Source organism: Macaca nemestrina, chromosome 3 (genome assembly GCF_043159975.1).
Source record: "Macaca nemestrina isolate mMacNem1 chromosome 3, mMacNem.hap1, whole genome shotgun sequence".
NCBI lineage: Eukaryota > Metazoa > Chordata > Mammalia > Primates > Cercopithecidae > Macaca > Macaca nemestrina.
Genome location: NC_092127.1, coordinates 131,251,292 through 131,270,773, shown reverse-complemented (window position 1 = coordinate 131,270,773; position 19,482 = coordinate 131,251,292). Strand labels below are relative to the sequence as shown.

The window sequence follows — 19,482 nt, the reverse complement described above, 5'->3', positions numbered from 1 at the left end:
GGACAAGGTAGTATAATGGAATTGGTAAAATACAGAGTGAGGATTATCCCTATAGACTCCAAAGCTATTTCCTGGTTGTACATCTTAGGTGACCAAATTGGACTGTAATTTTTTCTGAATCGCCAAGTCAAGGAAATTTGTCATTCTTGGGGTGACTCCTATCTTAAAACTATAGAAATACGACTGTCATTAACACTAGTCAGACAAGTTTCATCTTAGTTGTTCGCTACATCTTTCCCAGCCCATAAAAACCAAGCTGCAACACTAGATGTAGCACATAAGTCAAAAGCTACATCAGAAGATTCTAACTTTTATCATCACTATTACCAGCATCATCACTGTTATCGTTATCTTCATCATCATCATTACCACCATTATACCTGATACTGCCACAACATCAGAACATTATGTACAGGTAAAGGGGATTTCACTGGGGAGAGTAAGTCTGCAAAGTTTAGCAAGTTGCCATTAAGTGGGTTCTAGTTTTTTGTTAATTGATTGCTTTTTATAATTCAGTTTTTATTTCTGGACACTGTCAAGAAACACGCTATTGTCTGAGGTCTACAGGCCCTTTGACATCTCTGGGAAAGTTTTCAAAAGTTAAAAAGAAAAATAATAATTCAGCAAAATTTTGCTTACTGGGAAAGAATATAAATATATAATTGACCTGAAATCTTAAGGAAATGAGGCATAAGATTTCTTTTATAATCACTCATAAAAACACTACCATTTCTGTTCTCTAGTAATGTAACTGAAATCAAATTTTCTAATATTAATAGGTTTTCTTAGGACTAATGAAAAATATGAATGCCATTATAGATTTTGGAATAATGTACTTTCCAATATAGATTTTGAATTAGCAACCAGCAAACTGCAGGTTCTCAAAACTTCATAAATTTCCAAATGACTTCCTTTTGTAGACTCTCTTTTTTCCAAAGTTCCAGGAGAAAGTGAAGATAGAGGCCATTACCCATTTGATCATTACACTTCTCTGCTCCTTATGCACAATTCTCACCCTAATGATTTAAAGTTTTCTATGGAAAAAGGTTTATTTATTCTCAGAAAGCCTGAGCTACCAGACTGTTATAACTAGCTAATGCAAAACAAACTTAAGACCTTACTGTCACAGTGCACTTTTATAGTCATTAAAAGAAACATGTTATCAAATATTAATAAAGTTATAAATACTGTATTAAAAATGCTATGCCTGAGTAGGCTTTTTTATCTGAGGCTGATATTAAACAACAGAATTCTGGTATGTAAAACTACATGAAATGTGTCTGAAAGAAGGAGTTTCTTTGAAGAGCTTTGACAATGTTGGTTCTGGGAAACACTAATTAACAAGTCATCAAAAGAGATAAAGAGGTATAAGGAAGAGGTAGGATTAAGAATGTAGAACAGAGTGAAAAGGGAACAAGTTTAGGTGGAGTTGCACAGTTGTATAAGGTAATGCTAAAAAAACAGAAACAAAGATGTATCTACCTAAAAGTCAGTTGGTCCTGGATGGGATGAGAATGAAAAGGTTCACATATTCACAGGAAATATGTAATTCACCAAATATGTTCCCTGATTGCAAACTCTTCTCTTTTGCAAGGTTTATTTAGAATGATACAGAATAGAGATTGAAGAAGCAGCTGAGGATGTTTTGAATTTGAAATCATGAATGTTTATGTTACAGCCCTTCCTCCAATGGACAATTATATAACATAATCTCTCAAGATATGAAAAATAACTAGGGTTCAAACTTCATGTAGATTAAGCTTAATGTGGCCATACAATGTAACTGTAACCATACACTGCTTTATCTGTATGATGCAGAACCACCATATTTTCTAATTCTCTTTCATCTAATTGATTGACTTTGATGATAAAACAACTAACTGATCTATTAATTTATATTATGCAAATAATTTACATTTGTTGGAGAAACATTATAGAAAATAGGCCAGGGGTGGTGGCTCATGCTTGTAATTCCAACACTTTGGGAGGCCAAGATGGGCAGATCGCTTGAGCTTAGCAGTTTGAGACTAGCCTGGGCAACATGGTGAGACCACTGACTCTATTAAAAAGATACAAAAAAAAATAGCTGGGTAGGGTGGTGCACCCCTGTGGTTCCAGATATTCAGGAGGCTGAGGTGGGAGGATCACTTGAATCCAGTGGGGCAGAGGTTGCAGTGAGCTGAGATTGTACTACTGCACTCCAGCGTGGGTGACAGAGTGAGGCTCTGTCTCAAAAAAGAAAAAAAAAAAAAGAAAGAAAATAAAAAAAAGAAAAATTAGAAAATATAGTTAAGTTAAAAGTAAACACAAAATCTATAATTTTATTACATAGAGATTACTGCAGTTGACATCATGGTGTTTCCATCTGCATTTATCAAACCTATAATTAAAACTTGTTATATTATGTATTTAATTGTGTCTATAAGTCTTTATATGTCCCTGTGCATGATATGGCTGTAGTTTACAAAAATACAATCAGACTACAACTAATGTTTTGCAACCTGCTTCAGTTTTTTAAAAAAGCAAGTCACTTTCTCTTTGGCAACATGAGGACAGAAATCATGTCTATTTTGCTTATCGATATATTTCCAGTAGCTAACCAGGGCTCAATAATGATTTGTTAAGTGAATGAGCATTATGGTCTATCCTCTTTGAGGCATTTGAGGTTTCTAGGTTTTCAAGTAACGTAAAGGACCAATGTATAAATTACAATTCATGTACTATGAGTTGAAGGAGAGGCAGGTAGATTTTGATTGTTATTATCTGATTTGAACCAATTCTTTCCTCTTTCATAGGCACAGCATATCTTCCCAAAGATCTTGGCCACTGTGGACTACGATCTTTATGTTTCTTGGAGTGGCAGCAATCTTGGGAGTAACTATTGGTCTTCTTGTTCATTTTCTGGCAGTTGGTCAGTATAGATTATTTTCAATTTTCATCCTTGCTATAAATCTTTTAGTTTTAAAAATTGAAAAAAAAACCATGAACATTAAATTTCTTCTTGGGAGTTTTCTTATTTACTTACTATTTTATTTCAACACAGTTTATTATAATACAGAAGTTTATAAAATTTTTTGAATCAGAGGCCTCCTTGTAAATTATATCACCAACTATGGGGGCAGGAGCAAGACAAATGTTCAATGCTTTGATGTCAATATTCCTTGTCATTAAAGGAGCTTATAGTAGGCTTGTAGTTGAATTGTTACATCCTGTAGTAAATACATCTCACACTTTAGAGATTCCTTCTCTTCTTGGCTCAATTCTGCTATTGGTTATTAAGATATGATGAATAAGTAACAATGAAAAATCTACAAATCTACAAATAACTCTTTTAATAGTAGATAGTCAACCATGGTTGAATGGCTAAATGTTTGCACAAACATGGTTTTAGTTTTAAAACTTTTATTAACAGTATACTCACAAAGCTTAGTTTCCAATTTATTTTTACCTTTCTGAAAAATAAGTCCTTAAACTTGTGTAGTTATTTAATGTTTGAAAATAAACTTGACATCCATTGTTCCACTTTATCTTCCCAATAATCCTGTGAGCTAGGGATGACAGATTTTACCACTATCCTTATTTTCACATACAGTACACTGGGGCTCAGAAAAGTAAAATGACTTGCTTGATATCACAAGCTTTTAAGTAGCATATTAATATACTTAATAGTTTAAGTAATTATACCACTTTATCATGATTTTTCTGAGCTTTATATCTCTGAAATATGTAACCCTATACAATAATGCAATGTCAATAAATTTTGGCTGACTTAGCAAAAATGACATTTTTTTCTTTCAACCTGGCTTCTTTTCCTTTGTTTCTCCTCAGTCCTCTTAAGACTTGTCTTTCAGAAGGATAATGGGTGCTCAATCTCCTGTCGGCCATATCTATCCATGAAATTTTCTTTCCCTCTACTCATTAAAAAATAACATTCTTCACAAAATTTCCTTAAAGACAGCACTCTGAGTTTTCAAAATCAAGCCCTTGTGAATAAATCCAGTTTTTCAATATACACTTTGCATCTTAACAGGTCCCCTTTCCTGGGGAAGCAGTGTCTTAATGGAAAGGAGTGGTGCAAAGGGGAACTACAGCACCCTGGCTGGAGCAGGAGGTGCATGGGACGAGAATTCACCCTTGAATGCCTCTACATGGTCAACCACCTACTATTTCAGATATAAGGCTAGAGTAGCTTAAATTGCTTAAAGTTGAATTACTTGAACTGCACTCCTTGTGAAGTAAAAATGGATACAAACTCTGCAGTAAAAGTTGTTTGAAGTCAGTTTGAAAGATGGGTTTTTGCTCTAGGACTCTGGCTTAGGAACGAATATAATATTTGTTAATATTGAGAACAACTTAAGCTGGATAACAGATATTGTAATCTTTCATTTAAGTGGTATGAAATTAGCTGATTGGCAGCTATTGTAATCCCTCATTGAAGGAGTATGAAATTAGTTTCCCTGTCTAAATACATCTATTATTTCTCAATCAATTTTTTTTAAACTTTTGAGTTTCCACTTTTTCAATTAACTCAGAAATAAGTATTTCATGAAGATCATTATTCTAGAATGACTTTGGTTCATCTCTTTCTCAACCGTTTTACTTAACAATGTTATTTCCAAAAGATTATATACACATGTATAACCAATTTCATAATTCTTCAGATAGTTTATCTAATAGTTCCAAACCCTACCTTCTTCTCAGAATCAGCTGTCGAGCGCTTTTGAAGTAGTGTTTATTCCCTAGGGCCTACCCTTAGGTTAGCTGATTCAGCTGGACCAGGGCAGGACCTACCCATGCATGCCTTTTGGAAAGTCTGTAGTGATTATGATATATAGGTGGTGTTACAATCTATTAGTATAAAACAGTGTTTTAGAGAAGTAATAAAATAATGTCTATCTTAAGAAAAAAGACTTTATAAACTTTGAAATGGAGGGCAGTTTACCATGTAAAGATTAATGTTTCTATGTCTGTAAAACTGAAAATCACTGACCACAGTATAGAATATGGAATAGACTTCCATTCAGTTTATCTAAATAATTATATTAGCTCAAGCTGCCATATCAAAATCCACAGACTGGCTAGGTTAAACAACAGACATTTTTCACAATCCTGGAGACTGGACTTTTAAGACCAATATGCTGGTTGGTTTCCGAGGAGACCTCTTTTCTGGCTTGCAAATAGCTGGATTCTTACTGTGCCTTCCTGTGGCCTTTCCTCTGTGTGTATTTTGGGAGATGGCATGAAGTGAGTGAGTGAGAGAGAGAGAGAGAGAGAGAGAGCATGCACGAGAGAGAGATGTGGTCTCTCTTTCTTTTCTTATAAGGAGACTAGTCCTATTGGATTCATGTCTCAACCTTATGACGTCATTTAACCATAATTCCCCCTTAAAGATCATGTCTCCAAATACAGTTACATTGGTGTTTAGGGCTTCAACATACGAATTTTGGAGAGGACACAATTCAATCCATAATAATAATCAAGTGAAAATTAATTGTAAAATGGTACCTTGAACTGATAGAATTCTCCAGTAAAATCATAACTGGAATCAGAAATCTAACCATAATGGTTTCTTGGAATCTGGGCATGATGTATGAGACTTTTGACAAATTAATCTAACTACTTGTAAATACCCTGGTTCAGCATTCTGGGTGTAACACAAAGTTAGCAGATTCTAATTATTTACTTTAATTCATTTGGTGACAAACTTCACAGACAAAATGATAAAATAGTAGAAAGAAGAGGGTGCTAGAGTTTATTGTAATTTAGTTTTTGTTTGTTTTTGTTTTTTTGTTTTTTGGAGATGGAGTCTCACTCTATTGCCAAGGCTGGAATGCAGTGGCACGATTTCAGCTAACTGCCACCTCCACCTCCCAGATTCAAATGATTCTCCTGCCTCATCCTGCCAAGTAGCTGGGACTACAGGCATGCACCAACACTCCAAGTTAAGTTTTTCTTTTTTTTTTTTTTTTTTTTTCCGTAGAGATGGGGTTTCACCATGTTGGCTAGGCTGGTCTTGAACTCCTGACCTCAAGTAATCCTTCCGCCTCTGCCTCCAAAGTTCTGGGATTACAGTCGTGAGCCACCGCACCAGGCTCCAATTTAGTTTTTGTAATTAATAAAGAAAATCCCAGCGGGTTAAATACACCAAGACAGCACAGCTGATTTGTGATGGGGCTGGAACTAGCTCCTCTAGCTTCATATGCATTTGTCTTTTCAGGAAACTTCTCAGACAGACTTTGGCATTGGGGCTTTTGTATGTACTGGTTACCATAAGGAAAAATATAGGAATCTATGGAAATATAAGAAACCAGTTTTTATTTTATTTTATTTTATTTTATTTTAAAGTTATTTCTAACTTATAGGGTAACAAATTATTTCAGCTCAGGAGATCATACTTTTCAGTCACTTAGCGACTACATGGTGTATGGTAAAGGTGGATCAAAAGCACAAGTGCTCTCAAAATACAGGAATGGCTAATTACTTAAACAAAACAGGGCATTGTTTCATATTAGTTCCTGTTTTTTTTGAGATGGGGGTCTCACTCTGTCACCAAGTCTGGAGTGCAGTGGTGCAATCACAGCTCACTGTAGCCTTGAACTCCTGGGCTCAAGCAATTCTCCCACTTTAGCCTCCTCAGTAGCATGACTACAGGCGTGTGCCACCATGCCTGGTAATTTTAAATATTTTTTGTAGAGTCAGGGTCTCACTATGTTGCCCAGGCTGGTCTTGAACTCCTGGACTCAAGCAATCCTCCCACCTCGACTTCAAAAAGTGCTAGGACTATAGGTATAATCCACCACATCTGGGCAGTTCCTATTTTTAAAAGATTTGTCCTGTTTTAAATTGTGGTGACCTAATGTACCAGGTGAAACAGTTTATATTTGGGGAAAGGAAAAGATGGAGATATGAGACCTTGTGACACACAGCAAGCACCACCTATCATATGCTGTAGAGAAATAAAAGGGCACCATGCTTTTACACTGTTGGTGGGAGAGTAAATTAGTTCAACCATTGTGGAAGACAGTGAGGTGATTCCTCAAGGATCTAGAACCAGAAATACCATTTGACCCAGCAATCCCATTACTGGGTATATACCCAAAGGATTATAAATCATTCTCCTATAAAGATACATGCACCCTTATGTTTATTGCAGCACTGTTCACAATAGCAAAGACTTGGAACCAACCCAAATGCCCATCAATGATAGACTGGATAAAGAAAATATGGCACGTATACACCATGGAGTACTAGTCAGCTACAAAAAGGATGAGTCCATATCCTTTGCAGGGACATGGATGAAGCTGGAAACCATCATTCTCAGCAAACTAACACAGGAACAGAAAATCAAACACCGCATGTTCTCACTCATAAGTGGGAAATGAACAATGAAAACACATGGACACAGGGAGGGGAACATCAGACACCGGGGCCTGTCGGGAGGTGGGGGTCTAGGGGAGGGATAGCATTAGGATAAATACCCAATGTAGGTGACAGGTTGATGGGTGCAGCAAACCACCATGGCACGTGTAAACCTATGTGACAAATCTGCACGTTCTGCACATGTATCCCAGAACTTAAAGTATACTACTACTACTACTACTACTAATAATAATAATAATATAATAATGGCACTATGGAGTCCTCCAGGAATAACATCAAGGAATAGAAACCAGGCCAGCAGGCAAAGGGCATGCAAAAGGGTGCAAGACAGGGTATATCATCCAGAAAGTGAAGGATGACTGATGCTTGTATGTTTCCTGTATTAAAATTGCTTAGAAAGATTAATTGGGTAATTGCTAGGCTGAGTTTAGACTATACATGTAAAAGATGTTTTATCTCTAGTGCATACTCAGGTGGATTGTTAGTGATTGCGGGCATTGCTGTTTTGAGAAGGGTGCTGAGGGTATATCTGGACTTGGCAGGACAGTAATGTCTATTATCACATAAAGGGAAAGGTGGGGTCATTGAATGAACGATACGGATTTGCCATTTCTGGAATAAACTATTGTTCACTCCTCTCCTTTTATTTTTCTCCCTCCCTTGGATTTTTTCTAAACTTGGGTTGAATGTTGAGGTAGAGGTATAAATGGTTAAGGCAGAGGTATAAATGTTGCGGCAGAGGTATAAATGGATTATTTCTAAAGCTGGGTTGAATGTTGAGGCAGAGGTATAAATTGCTTTAAAGTCACTTTCCACTTTAAAATTCATTGAGGTTTTTTTTTTTCCTTAATTTTGCAGAGAAGACTTACTATTATCAAGGTGATTTTCATATTTCTGGAGTCACGTACAATGACAATTGTGAAAATGTAGCTTCACAAGCCAGCACAAATCTAAGCAAAGATATTGAGACTAAGGTAAATCAGAGATTTTTAAAGTTAATTTTATCATAAATTTGATTGAAATATATATGGTGACTCTTTTTTTCTCTTGTCAGATGTTAAATGCATTTCAAAATTCCAGTATATATAAGGAATATATCAAATCTGAGGTCATCAAACTTCTGTAAGTACAAGTTCATTCAAGATTTTATGAAAGGAAAGTAGGTGATATATCATACAACCTTGATTTTAGATAACAATAACACCAAAAAACGAACATAAAGAAAAACAGAAACAAAGGAACAGAAAGAAAGGAAGGAACGAAGGAAACAGAAAAAAGAAAAAGAAAAAGAAAAATCAAGTTCTCCATGAATGAAAGTATCACTGTATCTAGCAAATTTCTGTTCTAGGCAAGAGTCGTTATACACAAATCTTTAATCTTCATACCTGCAAAAGAATTATAAGGTTATTGGTGGTGGTCAGTCCTAACTGACTGTTATGATGAAAGAAAATTATAACTCCATGGAAAACAAATAATTCAACTGGTTTGTTTTTAGCCCATACCTTCCCTAAAAACATCCTATTTAGTTTCCTTAATAATTTTCATTCTTGCAATGACTGTGGAACAAAGACAATATTTTAAGATAACATCTGTATAGACATACCTATGAAGGATGCCTGAAGATAGTGGTGGTAGGGAGGGATGCAGGGAGGAAGGTATGGTGTATGGGGGAAGAGTAATGAGGGTAGAGCTCACTTGTAATTGGTAATTGTTAATATCTATTCTGGAGAATTCTGAACTCTCAAAACAAAACAAACAAAAAATCCAGCTGACCTAACCAACCTACTTACCTACAGATAAACAAAAACCTTCAAAGACCCTATAATTGATCATGATTATTTGAAAGTGAAATTATGGATATTTTCAAAAATTCTGATTGATATGGTTTGGTTTGAAAGTCTTCCAAAATGAAGTAATCTCTTTTCCTGATTAATAAAATTAGTGTACTGAATATATAATCGAGATGTTCTTCATGCTTTAGAATTCTCTTTCTGAGCTTTCTCATTGCATAAATCTGTTGTGGGCATACTGGTTATGTATAAAAAAACCATGGGAAGAAGTTTAGCACTGGCTTCTAAACACATGCTGGAAATTATGTTTTGAATGCTTCCCTGCCCTACCTTTACTTTCTCATTGATCTCTTTCTCTAAAATGAAGTTATTAGAGAAATTCTGTATGAGAGCACTGGTTTTTATTGTATTATAGTAAGACTTCATGCCAATCATGTCTTGGCCAGTATTCCGTTTCCTGTATGTGTTTGAAATATTCTGATTTTAGTTTGTGGTCTATATTTTCTTCCTTGAATAGTATGTCTGAACTAGATATACTAGAAGATTTTTTACGTATCTTTGCATTTTATACATGTTTAGATAGTATCTGTATATTTTTCTTTAATATATGTAAAGAAAATGTGATAATTAAAATGTGTGAAATTTAATATGTTCACAAAACCTCTAAAAGATCAAGAAACAGTACATTAAAAAATGTCTGTTGTTTCTAGGCCTAATGCCAATGGTTCAACTGTACAGTTACAGCTGAAATTCAAGTTTCCTCCAGCAGAGAGAGTTAGCATGAGGACTAAAATCAAGGCTATATTACATCAGATGTTGAAAAACAACATGGCATCCTGGAACGCAGTTCCCGCTTCCATTAAACTCAAGGGTATTTGACTTATTTCCATTATTTTCTATTACATAGGTTTTTTTCTGTATTTTTTTTTTAAAGTACTAAAAAGTGAACTAAGAGTTTTAGTAATTTGGGAAAAAAATATGCGTACCTAACTCCGTCACCCCTAGCAATGACTTGGTAGTGGAAAGGGCAGTGCCAAGGAATCATTGTCTCAAGAATGATAGGAATGAGGGTTACATTGCAAGCATGGATGTAAGTTTGGAAGGGTTTGGCTATTATGCATGGGAAAGGGGGTGAAGGGCTCTAACTGAAGTATCTTTTTTTTTTTTTTTTTTGAGATGGAGTCTTGCTCTGTTGCCCAGGCTGGAGTGCAACGGCACGATCTCGGCTCACTGCAACCTCTGCCTCCCAGGTTCAAGCAATTCTCCACCTCAGTCTGGTACTACAGGCGTCTGCCACCATGCCTGGCTAATTTTTTTGTATTTTTGGTAGAGAGGGGGTTTTATCATGTTAGTCAGGCTGGTCTCAATCTCTTGACCTTGTGATCCGCTCGCCTCGGCCTCCCAGAGTGCTGGGATTACAGGCGTGAGCCACGGAGCCCAGGCAAAGTATTTTTCTTTTCTTCTCCCTACTTTTGCCAGGATCTCATGACAGAAAGCAGATTTAGGGCTTTCTTGGTGTTTCAGTAAGGAGACTGCAGGAGTAAGAACAATGTTGGGGATGCGAGTTCTTACCGATTCTTGTGAGAAAACTGGAGTAATACCACTTTTAAAGAAAAAAAAATTGTCTGGAAAATTCCCTAGAAAATAAGGGAAGAAAATGTTAAGATTTTGCCTCCTTACAGAAAGTGAAGTTTGTAAAGATCGTGAAGGTTCTGCAAAGGTCTTGAAACTGTCACTTGGATTGTTAAAAGGCCAGCTAGGTGATAAGCACGTGGTTTCAGAGTCCAGTTTCATGGTTCTTGCAGCCAGACTATTAATCCTAGCGTCCTTGAGGACTTGAAAGGCCAGCAACATCTGCCAGTTACTGCTCCTTTGCCACACAATAAAGATCCTGTTACCAGTGAATCACTAGTAAGAAGTGAACCTGAGGTATAACTTTTCAAAAGAGCAATAAAATTTTTCTGTGAGTAGCTTTTGGGAAAGAGGGATACATTGTTTACTCTCTTTCTGTGTCCCATAGAGTATAGTCATCATTTTCTGGTGTTTCTTTAGCTTCCTCCTCTTCTCCTTCTCTCTGAAGTCTTTTATCAATAGGACAAAGATTTAAATTTAAGTTCTCAAAATTTCATGATTCATTCTTAGTAAGGAGATTTCCCTAAAAAGCAGGATAGGCCCGATGAAGTATAATTTTAATTGGCACATTTTTCCTTAAAATATATATAATTCTCGGCATTTCAGAGTAAAGAGAATTATCATGGGGAAGAAATCCCTGCCAAGATCTCTTAAAAATATTTGTAAGGGTGCCAGCTTCTTACAGCACTGAATATTTTACTTCAATAATCATAAGACTGATTTTTGTTTTTTATTCCTTTTTCTCTTTTTCTAGGCTACCTAGCAGAGATATGGAGAGATGGCTGTAATATAACAAATAAGAGTCAGAGGGGCTGAAAATACCTGAACTACTCCAAATAGTTAAATGTTGGACAATATTGGGTTAGGAAAGTTAGCATTTATGTTCTTAGGTTGAAGTCAATTGCTTGGTGGTATTTGGTCAATTTTATATTTTGTTTTGTGTTTCACTTTCAGAAATCAGCAAGGCTGCTTCTGAAATGCTTACCAACAACTGTAAGTTAAGGACCTTTTTATTATAAATTTGATGAACTCACAGGTATTTTCTCATTATTTTTCTATTAAAAATATTTGAAATATATCATGTGGAAATCCCATAACACACTTTCCAAATTACTGGATATACTAGATATTGACTTAGAATTTCTCTTTGAAAAACAGTGGTCTATTGGCCGGGCGCGGTGGCTCAAGCCTGTAATCCCAGCACTTTGGGAGGCCGAGACGGGCGGATCACGAGGTCAGGAGATCGAGACCATCCTGGTTAACATGGTGAAACCCCGTCTCTACTAAAAAAAAAAAAAATACAAAAAACTAGCCGGGCGAGGTGGCGGACGCCTGTAGTCCCAGCTATTCGGGAGGCTGAGGCAAGAGAATGGCGTGAACCCGGGAGGCGGAGCTTGCAGTGAGCTGAGATCCGGCCACTGCACTCCAGCCTGGGTGACAGCGCGAGACTCCGTCTCAAAAAAAAAAAAAAAAAAAAAAAAGAAAAACAGTGGTCTATTAATTTTAACATTTATTTAAACATATATAAAAAGTTAAATAAGAATTGATTCCAAATAATAAAATTGTGAGTGAAAAGTATCATATTTAAATATGTTAAAATGAGAAAGACTGAAGGAAATGACAATTTAGGATAAGAAGAAAATATAAAACCTGGCTATATAAAATATATTTATTAAAGATAAAAACAGTTCTGCATCTTAAACATTATTATTATTTTTTGCTTTAGAGGTGGGATGTTGCTATGTTGTGTGGGCTGTAGTGCAATTCACAGGTGCAATTATAGTGGACTAGCCTGGAACTCTTGGGCTCAAGTAATCCTCCTGCCTCAGCCTCCCAATTAGCTGGGCCTAATGGGAGCACATCACTGTCCGGTTACATCTTTTAAATACATTCTCTTTAGAGTATCATGTTGTCCACAAGGTACATTCATGCATTCATTCACTCCATGGATATTTATGGAGTATCTTTTGTTCACATGGTGTCTTACAGACAGCAGTGCATATACTATGCAAGATGTAGACACCAATGAGGCAAAGTCTCCACCTTCAAGAATCTGCTTAGAGACAAGAGTTGTAACACATAGACACAACAAAAGATAGTGGTTGAAAGATGTTTGAGACTGGAAAAGAGAATAAGTAAGAACCACTCAAACCAAGATAGAATACAGAACCAACACAGGAATATCTTGTAGGAAAGAAACATCATCAATTAGAAGATGTTGAATAATCACTGAAGGTTTCAAGTAATTTTTAATGATATATTTTTTATAATGCATAATCAAAGATACCTGCTCTTGTGTAAATTAATCCTTTCTCTAGGTTGTGGGAGACAACTAGCCAACAGTATCATAACTGACAACAGAATCGTGAATGGAAAAAATGCCCTTTTGGGGGCATGGCCATGGCAGGCCAGCATGCAATGGAAAGGCCATCACTACTGTGGAGCCTCTCTGATCAGCAGCAGGTGGCTATTATCTGCAGCTCACTGCTTTGCTAAGTAAGTTTGAACATTTGACTAAATGAAGGATGCTGGGTGCAAAACTATTTTGGATAGTATGTAGGGGTTAACTTACTGTGTCAAGGTTCACCAAGACCATATAAAATTTACAATCATATAGAACATTTACGATCACCTGCATAATTAAAGAGCAGGAAAAGCATTTAAATTAGGGAAGGAGAGAAAAGCGAATGGAAGTATTAACATTTTCCAAATAGGTACCTTGGCCTGACATTAAGTGCTTTACTTAACATCATTTCATTTAATCACAACATTCAATTCTGTATGGAAGGTATAGTTTAAACTATTTGAAGACGAGGAAACCAAGGCTCACTCAGGAAAGGTGACAAATCTTGCCTAAGATCACTCAGCTCTTTTGTTTGTTTGTTTGTTTGTTTTTTGAGATGTAGTCTCACTCTGTTGCCCAGGCTGGAGTGCAATGGCGCGATCTCAGCTCACTGCAACCTCTCCCTCCTGGGTTCAAATGATTCTCCTGCCTCAGCCTCCTGAGTAGCTGGGATTACAGGCACGTGCCACCGTGTCCAGCTAATTCTTGTATTTTTAGTAGAGATTGGGTTTTACCATGTTAGTCGGACTGGCCTTTTTTGTTTTGTTTTGTTTTTGTTTTTGTTTTAGTCAGACTGGTCTTGAACTCCTGACCTCGGGTGACCCGCCTGCCTCAGCCTCCCAAATTGCTGGGATTATAGGCATGAGCCGCCGTGCCCAGCCTAGCTCTTAAATAATAGAAATTGAATGTGAATTTAAGTATGTCTGACTCCAGTTACTAGGTGCTTCCTTGTCTTGCCATCCAGAAATTTATAATCTAGTTGAAAAAATTTAAATGTCATATATTAAAAGTACAAGGCTGCATAGTGTTGTAAACATAACATATATTACAAAGATAGTAAGTACTATGGAAATTTGAAGAAGAAAGACAGCATATCCATCTGATGTAAAATTTAACCTGGACCCAAAAATTGAGTATATCCAAAGGAAGATAAATTGTTCTACGAAAAAGACATATGCACTTGTATGTACACCACAGCTGTATTTACAATAGCAAAAACATTAATTCAACCTAGATGTCCAGCAATGGTGAACTGGATAAAGAAAATGTGGATAATATACCCCATGGAATACTATGCAGCCATAAAAAAGAATAAAATCATGGACTTTGCAGGAACATGGATGCAGTTGCAGGCTATTATCCTAACTAAATGAATTAACGCTGGAACAGAAAATTAAATACCACAGTTCTCCCTTATAAGTGAGAGCTAAACATTGAGTACATATGGATACAAGGAAGGTAACAATAGACATTAGGGCCTACTTGAGGGTGGTAGAATGGTGAGGGTCAAAAAAGTAGCTATTGAAACCGAGGGTATGTGGCAATAAGACTAATTTTGGACCCCATCCACTTATGGGATTGAGGATGCTTATGTGATTCCTGACCAAATTAAATGTTTAGAAACTGGATGGAACTGAAGAAGCAGGGGAAAACATCAGTGACTCTACTTGAAAGGATCGGCAGAAATCTGACAAGTCAGAGTCCTCAGCATTATTTTTATGTGACTGCAACATTTACAACAGCTCCATGTCAAAGATATTTTTCCAAATAGAATTTCAGTGGGTTATAGTGTTGTTTGGAAACCTCATGCCTTAAATTTGTGAGATAATCACCACTACGAACACTGTTGTGACCCAGAAACTGAGTGTATTCTAATTACATTGTGTCCTCTAGGAAAAATAATTCAAAAGATTGGACTGTCAACTTTGGGATTGTAGTAAATAAACCATATATGACACGGAAAGTCCAAAACATTATTTTTCATGAAAATTATAGCAGTCCTGGGCTTCATGATGATATTGCCCTTGTGCAGCTTGCTGAAGAAGTTTCTTTTACGAAGTACGTTCGCAGGATTTGTCTTCCTGAAGCCAAAATGAAGCTCTCAGAAAATGACAGTGTTGTTGTTACAGGATGGGGAACACTTAACATGAATGGTAAGTTTTTTTATAAAATCATAATAGCTGCATGGGAATAACTGTTTAATCAATCAATCATCCCCTCATGCCATTAATCAATCAGTAAATATACTGAAAAGAAAACCAAGTGGTAGGACAAAAAGCATGATGTCAAATTGTCTTCACTTTCTAAAATATCTCTAGGAATAGGAATTGGAAAAATTGAAATTATGTTAGGCAGCCAACAATTACAAACACCTGAAAGAGACTAATCTAACCTGGGACTGGCCTGACTCTTGGTGACCAAGAGAATCTGCTTTATCCTGTAGATATTCTTTGTCCCAGCAAAGTCTAAGATCTGCATAATATGCAGTACTTATTGCTTTTAGGTTCATTTCCAGTGATACTTCAAGAAGCCTTTTTGAAGATTATTGACAACAAAATTTGCAATGCCCCGTATGCATACTCTGGCTTTGTGACTGATACAATGTTATGTGCTGGATTTATGTCAGGAGAAGCTGATGCATGTCAGGTATGTCTAGTTACATTAACCAATTGTTTTCTCCCAAACAGTTAATCAAATGGAAGTTTTTATCCACATAAATTTTTTTTTTTTGTGTTAGTGATATTGACATAGTAACTTTGTATTTCAATACACTAAAATCTATTAGTATGTTAATCCCATTTATGTACCAGACACTAGCCTACATGCTAGGGATGTGGAGGTGAACACACTCCTGCCCTCGTGAAGTTTCCAATCTAGGAATTCATACAAAGAATAATACTTAGAAGATGTTTGCAAGGTGAATTTTGTCCTACTTTCCAGGCAACCTGCAGGCCTAGAATGTTGTCTTCTCTTTATCCAGAGATGCATCAGGAGTCTGGGCATGTGCCTATGCTACTCGTTCCTCAAAGGCTTCATCATAGAGACTTAAGCTCAGTGCAAGTAGCTAAGTCACCTTCTCCATATTCAAGCTGCACTCATTATATAAGTCAAACTCTGGTTTGCTCAAGTCAACATTTGGCAGTTTTAGGCCATATACTCTGGTTTGTAGCTGTCTTGTGTTTAAAAAAAATCTTAAGGGTTTCAGAGTTCTAAGCCCAAAGAGAGTGAACTGGTTTCAGTGCTCAGGAGGTATTGACAACTCCACAGGACAGGTAAAAGGAAAGTTTTTGTTAAGACAAGAAACATTTTTTTCTTTTCTTCTTCTAGAATGATTCTGGTGGACCACTAGCTTACCCTGATTCCAGAAATATCTGGCATCTTGTTGGAATAGTAAGCTGGGGTGATGAATGTGGTAAAAAGAATAAGCCAGGTGTCTATACTCGAGTGACTTCTTATCACAATTGGATTATATCCAAGACTAGACTCTGAAAGAAAAGGAATTATACAAAGGAACATAAAGACAACTGCAGGCTATCCTTATCTGTGGCTTCGGGATAGCTTTATTTTGATTGTTGGTAAACTAATTGTTTTATTATATATAAAAATATAAATGTCTTTATTAATATTTTGTTATAGCTAAAACACTGTCCTTGCATTTATTAATCTTTTAAATTAATGTAAGAGATAGGAAGAGGCTGGGTGTAGTGCCTTATGCCTATGATCCTAGCACTTTGGGAGGCCAAGATAGGCGGATTGCTTGAGCCCAGTAGTTTGAAGGCAGCCTGGGAAACATGACTAAATCTGTGTTCAAAAAAATACAAAAATTAACTAGGCATGGTGGCGTGCACCTGTAGTCCCAACTATTCAGGAGGCTGAGGTGGGAGGATTGCTTGAGCCCAGCAGGTCGAGGCTGTGATGATTTGTGATTGCGCCACCACTGCACTCCAGCCTGGGCAACAGAGTGAGACCCTGTCTCAAAAAAAAAAAAAAAAAAAAAAAGAAGAAAATAAAAAAGGCTAAAAGGCTAATATATAATTTTTCTTAATAACTGAATTGTGATTCATTTTACCATTATATTCAGAATTGACTTTAATTTGTTTTCCAGAATCAAAAGAAAATAAAATATCAATTTTGAAAGTATGAGAACATATATAGGGGATTTATCAAATGAGTTACTTTTTATTATATCAATTATAATTTCATTTTGTTAAACTGGAATATGTGCGACAGTGTAAATTAATTTTTTACTTATATGTGAAATGATTCATGTACCTCATAAAATCATGCAATCTTGCAGTGAAGAAGGAGTATCAGCGGTCCAACTAGACTGAGTCTTTCAATTTACAGATCAAGAAACTGAAGACCAGAGAAGAGAAATGATTTGCTTAAAGTCACTCTCCATCATCTGTGATAAGTTGATAAATTTATCCTTACACAAATTTGTCCTCATTGAGTTTAGATCCAAAATTTGTCAGGAATTAAAGAATGACTTTTGAGTGGCAATTATTTATACAACATTTTCTTCATATTCATCTTTTGTCATTTGCTTTTGCTTTCAGCAAAATAATATGAGGTCATCAAGGGCAGAGAACTGTGTGGCATCTCCTTATAGTAAAAGTGCAATCATATGGATGGTTAACTTTGTAATCTCTACAAATAATTTACCTTATGTAATTTTCCAAATGTAAAAGTCACCAAAAATTTAAAGGCCATTAAAATAAACTAAAAAAATACTCCTTTCTTCAGTTGTTTGTAGAGTTACTATTTTATTCTTTATTATAAAATATGGCTCAAATGACATGCATATTGACATCAAGCAAATCTATAACCAACTGTAACAAGATGGTTTCTTTCTCTCCTCACTTCTGTTTCGGGCCAGCCACACACATTTATTGAGTCCCTAATGTGTTTCAGGAAATGTCAGGTATAGATACAATGTCTTCCTTCAAGGATACCACATTTAGGGAATAAAGATAGGCACTAAACACATAAATAAGATAATTTTACATTATGATAAATGTTATAAAGGAAATAAAAAGTAATGTGATAGAAAATGATGGAGCAGATAAGCTATACTTTAGATTGGGAAGTCTGAATGACATCTCTGAGGGGGCAGCCATTTGAGCTGTACCTAAAGAATGAAAAGCCAAGCCGGGCGCGGTGGCTCAAGCCTGTAATCCCAGCACTTTGGGAGGCCAAGGCGGGTGGATCACAAGGTCAGGAGTTTGAGACCAGCCTGGCCAAGATGGTGAAACCCCGTCTCTACTAAAAATAAAAAATTAGCCGGGCGTGGTGGCACGTGCCTGTAGTTTGAGCTACTTGGGAGGCTGAGGCAGGAGAATCCCTTGAACCTGGGAGGTGGAGGTTGCAGTGAGCCGAGATCACACCACTGCACTCTAGCCTGGGTGACAGAGCGAGACTCCATCTCAAAAAAAAAAAAAAAAAAAAAAAAAGAATGAAAAGCCAAAACATAGAAAACATATGAAAGAAAAGATATCCAAAGGGAACAAGTATAAGATCCAGAGAGAGAGAGAAAAGTGAGATGGATATGTGGGGCAGAAAGAAGGCCAATGTGATTGAAACCCCGTGGATAAATGAGAGACGGTAGGAAAGAAGATGGAAGAGGTAGCTGGGGGCCAAGTCAAGTACCACTTGGTAAGCCATGGTAAAGACCTTGGATTTTCATTCTAACTGCAATGGGACGCCCAGGAGTTTTCTGAGCAAAGGGAGTGAGATAATCTAATACATACTTTGAAAAGATTACTTAACTTTGATGAAGACAATTGGCTGGAGTGGGGGTGAAGAGCACAGAATGAGATACAGGCAGACAGTTTAGAAAGCTACTGCAGCTGTCCTAGTAAGAAATGAACACATATTCACCGTTTTCCTTGGGCTAGGAATATACCTTGGTAAGATAACAGAAGACGTCCTTTTATAGTGCAACTCAAAGTAGAACAAACTTTAGTATTACTAAGAGGCCAAAGGTATTGCAGGCTGTGTAATGATTTCCTTGTCTTGAGGATAGTTAATTCAGAGGTCAGACGTTACAAACATTTAATTTATCCCCAACATTATGAGTTGAATCACAGTCTGTCCCTTGCTTCTTCCAGAGGGAAAACAAATGGAACTGAATGAGTAATAACCCCAATATGGAAGAAAGAGGAAAGTGATTGGAAGGAAAGGGTAGACGGGAATTTGAAGGAGGGTGGGAGATTGGTGGAGGAAGAGAAGTTGTGAGACTAAGGGGTCCATGAGAAAGAAATGAAGAGTGAAGATTTCTCAAGATTGAGGCTCTCTGGTTGAACAAGCAGGGAAATGATAGCATGAGTGGCCAAT

The 19,482-nt window shown here is 36.6% G+C and overlaps 1 protein-coding gene across 1 annotated transcript; it reads left to right on the top strand.

The window, feature by feature from the left end:
• Window positions 1-272: 272 nt before the first annotated feature.
• On the top strand, window positions 273-17,891 carry LOC105463611 (transmembrane serine protease 11B). The gene is made up of 10 exons (XM_011710818.2): window positions 273-415; window positions 2,796-2,911; window positions 8,239-8,354; window positions 8,435-8,502; window positions 9,881-10,041; window positions 11,757-11,795; window positions 13,121-13,298; window positions 15,040-15,299; window positions 15,650-15,792; window positions 16,474-17,891. The coding sequence occupies exons 1-10, from the start codon at window positions 408-410 to the stop codon at window positions 16,633-16,635; spliced, it is 1,251 nt and encodes a 416-aa protein (XP_011709120.2). The 5' UTR covers window positions 273-407; the 3' UTR covers window positions 16,636-17,891.
• Window positions 17,892-19,482: the final 1,591 nt, after the last annotated feature.

Excerpts from the sequence above, each read along its gene's own strand:
- LOC105463611 (XM_011710818.2), top strand. Across the intron at positions 11,796-13,120 it reads TGAAATGCTTACCAACAACT|GTTGTGGGAGACAACTAGCC; the intron begins GTAAGTTAAGGA and ends TCCTTTCTCTAG. Across the intron at positions 15,793-16,473 it reads GAGAAGCTGATGCATGTCAG|AATGATTCTGGTGGACCACT; the intron begins GTATGTCTAGTT and ends TTCTTCTTCTAG.